Source organism: Micromesistius poutassou (assembly GCF_964030765.1).
Source record: "Micromesistius poutassou genome assembly, chromosome: 11".
Taxonomy (NCBI): domain Eukaryota; kingdom Metazoa; phylum Chordata; class Actinopteri; order Gadiformes; family Gadidae; genus Micromesistius; species Micromesistius poutassou.
The window spans coordinates 231164-234841 of record NC_140281.1 but is presented as its reverse complement, the minus strand read 5'-3'; the positions used below and the strand labels follow the sequence as shown (position 1 = coordinate 234841).

General features: G+C 54.9%; 1 protein-coding gene across 1 annotated transcript in view; it reads left to right on the top strand.

The window, feature by feature from the left end:
* The window catches only part of LOC311355823 (C-Jun-amino-terminal kinase-interacting protein 4-like), a 44191-nt gene that overhangs the window by 18296 nt on the left and 22217 nt on the right, over positions 1–3678 (top strand). Inside the window, exons 5-6 of the mRNA XM_084475651.1 lie at positions 2212–2897; positions 3052–3142. Coding sequence (XP_084331777.1) covers positions 2212–2897; positions 3052–3142 — 777 coding nt within the window. The remainder of the gene's footprint in view (positions 1–2211; positions 2898–3051; positions 3143–3678) is intronic.

Here is a 3678-nt window from a genome sequence, read left to right as displayed (position 1 = left end):
GTCCAGGACTTATTTCCATTGTGGTCCTCGACGCAAAACATCGGGACAAGGCGAGACACTTCACAGAGTGTGTGATAGCATTTGAACCGTTAGACCCGTACCCGAAAAGAATTTCGATGCGGAACACGCGATCGTTACACCCCTACCCATCATGCTTTGCGTGTTTGTCATTTCCGAGGCCTGGTTAGGATAGGTTTCTTTGTCGTAATAAAGTTAGTTTTATTTTTACAAGGGATGCCTATTTTATTCACACGAAAAATGAGGGCATTCTCCTTACAGAATGATTCGATTTTTATCACGTTGCCGAGATGTTTTTTTTTTTACGTGAACATGCGACATGTTAGTGTTCGATCATTTAAAACCCTTGGATATGACACGACACGATAATCGTATTCAAGTTTAAAAGTTTCTATCCATTTTCTTTTTTAATCAAATGAATAAAGCTTTCTTTGGTGCAGTTCATATCTTGCCTGAGTCCCATCTGCCTCTCTCCCAACCAGTACAAGGCACTGGTCTCCCAGTACCGATCTGAAGGTGAGGCACCCAGGGGAGAGTCTGGGTACTGACCCACACCAGCAGGTAGTCCCCCCCCCCCCCTCTCGAGCCCTCCCTGGACCACAGTCGCTGTGGTATAACCCTGTGTGCCGTGGAATGATAATGACCTGAGCTACACCTGCGGGCCGCCCCCACCGTCTGACCGCATGCCCCTCACGCACAGCCCTGGCCCGTCCCTGAGGTCATACGCAGCACTGGTCCTTCAACAGGGGGCGGAACGCGGCTGAGGAGGTAGAGCGGGGTCGGCTGGTAACAGGAAAGGTTGCTGGTTCGATTCCCCCGCCTCCTCCTGAGCGTTCGAGTGTCGTGGTGTCCCTGAGCGAGACGCCCTCACACCTGACTGCATGAATGGGTGAATGTGAGGCAATGTTGTGAAAGGCTTTGAGTGGCCACTGGTTAGAAAAAAAAACTGTGTAAACGCAGTCCGTTTACATTTACCATTCAACGGACACAGAATGAGATCCTTCATGAGACTCGGAGTTGGATTTGAGTCAATGAATTGTTGATGGCTTGAGTTGTATTACCCCTAGTTAACCACTGCTGAGGTTAAGGTCTTAGTGGTGCAGGTTAACAAGGACAACTCTCCACTGAAATATGGGAACCAACCATCTTTAATTCCGTACATGTTTTGAATGCACCAATAACCAAAGAGTGTGTTTTACTAGTGTGATCTGCCCAGAGGAGACGAGAGGGGGTTCACGTCTCAAACGTAACTCATCGTCCACCTGAGTCTCATCGTGTGGGGCTGGTGTTGCTGCGGGTGGGAGGAGGGACTCTGCATGGGGAGTGTGTTCAGCCTTCACGGAGAGAGAGATGACAGAGGAGTCGCATGTCATGCAAGTTGCGTTTTGGAGGCGCAGTTGTTTTCCAACACAAAGCTCTTCTGGCTCCTGTGACCGACCCCCTCTGATACATGGAGGGCGTTAGTGTTGGTCCGTTTGTCTTGAGGAACACGGTTTGAAATCAACAGCTTGTTTGCATTGATTTGCGTTGATTTGCATTGACTTGGTTTGCGTTGAAAACAATCAAACCTGATCCACACTGATCTGAAAACACACTGAAACCGTGAGGAGCTCCTGAGTTCTCCCATCGGTTTCCAGCTGCTCACCACTCTCTCTGTCCTCTCTCTCTCTCTCTCTCTCTGTCTACGTCTCCCGCTCTGTCTCTCTCTCTGTCTCTGTCTCCCTCTCCGTCTCCCTCTCTCTCCGTCTCCCTCTCTCTCTGTCTCCCTCTCTGCTCTCCCTCTCCCTCTCCCTCTCCCTCTCCCTCTCCCGTCTCCCTCTCCGTCTCCCTCTCTCCGTCTCCCTCTCTCTCTGTCTTCCCTCTCTGTCTCCCTCTCTGTCTCCCTCTGTCCCCCCTCACTGTCTCGCTCTCTCCCCCTCCGTCTCCCTCTCCCTCTCTGTCTCGCTCTCCCTCTCCGTCTCCCTCTCCCTCTCCGTCTCCCTCTCTGTCTCCCTCTCCGTCTCCCTCTCCCTCTCCTGTCTCCCTCTCTCGTCTCCCTCTCCCTCTCCGTCTCCCCCCTCTGTCTCCCTCTCCCTCTCCCTCTCCGTCTCCCTCTCCCTCTCTGTCTCCCTCTCCCCCTCCGTCTCCCTCTCCCTCTCTGTCTCCCTCTCTGTCTCCCTCTCCGTCTCCCTCTCCCTCTCTGTCTTCAGGATGAACTGTCCCACGCCCCCCCGGGTCCCGGGGTCAAGAGCGGGGCCCCCCCCCTCCTCGCCGGCCTCCCAACCCCGCAGCGCCCGCCTCCCCCCGGACGGCTCCCCCGCCAAGGCCAGCACCCCCGGCTCCGAGCGCCGCGGCCTCCCCCGCTCCCCGGGGGCCCCCCGCTCTCCAGCGGCCCCCCAGTCCCACCGGGACCCCGTGGACGACCGGACCCCCGCCCCCACCCCCGGGTTGGGGTCACCCACGCCCACGTCCACGCCCACGGCTCCGCCTCGACGCTGCCTCTGCCTGCCGCCGCCGGCGCCGGCGCCGTGGGCGTCGCTATGGAAACGGCCCCAGCCTCCCTGGAGGGAGGCGCTCCCGGCGACGGCGTCAAGAGGGACCTCGGCAAAGTCTCACTCGGCAAGAGCCGAGCGGGCGGCAGGGAGACCGCAGAGGAGGAGGAGGAGGAGGAGGGCGGACTAGGGCCCGCTGGGACCGGCCTGGGGACCCGCTGGTCCGGCCAGGGTGGACTAGGACCCGCTGGGACCGACCAGGGTGGACTAGGACCCGCTGGGACCGGCCAGGGCGGACTAGGACCCGCTGGACCGGCCAGGGCGGACTAGGACCCGCTGGGACCGACCAGGGCGGACCGGTAGCGGGGAGTCCTTCCGGTCCCGACCCGGCGCAGTCGGCCCTCGCAGGTGAAGGACTAGTCAGGACTATCATCATCGCTGTTGTTGACGCAGGTGTTGACATCTGGTTGCGTGTGTCGTGTGTTGTACAAGCCCCTCCCATCCATGACGGTTTCTACGTAAATCAAATTGTGGTTGTCTTCTCCCCTCGTTCCTCCGCCAGACGGAGAAGACCAGCAGGAGAAATCTGAGGTTCAGGCCATCATCGAGTCGACCCCTGAGCTGGACATGGAGCTGGCCGGCTTCAGAGACACAGGTACTATAATGTCACTCTATAGAGCTACATAGACACCAGGTACTATAATCTAACTCTATAGAGCTACATAGACACCAGGTACTATAATCTAACTCTATAGAGCTACATAGACACCAGATACTATATCTAACTCTATAGAGCTACATAGACACCAGGTACTATAATCTAACTATAGAGCCTACATAGACACCAGGTACTATAATCTAACTCTATAGAGCTACATAGACCACAGGTACTATAATCTAACTCTATAGAGCTACACAGACACTAGGTACTGTACTCTATAGAGCTACATAGACACAGGTACTATAATCTAACTCTATAGAGCTACATAGACACTAGGTACTGTACTCTATAGAGCTACACAGACACTAGGTACTGTACTCTATAGAGCTACATAGACACCAGGTACTATAATCTAACTCTATAGAGCTACATAGACACCAGGTACTATAATCTAACTCTATAGAGCTACATAGACACCGGGTACTATAATCTAACTCTATAGAGCTACATAGACACCAGGTACTATAA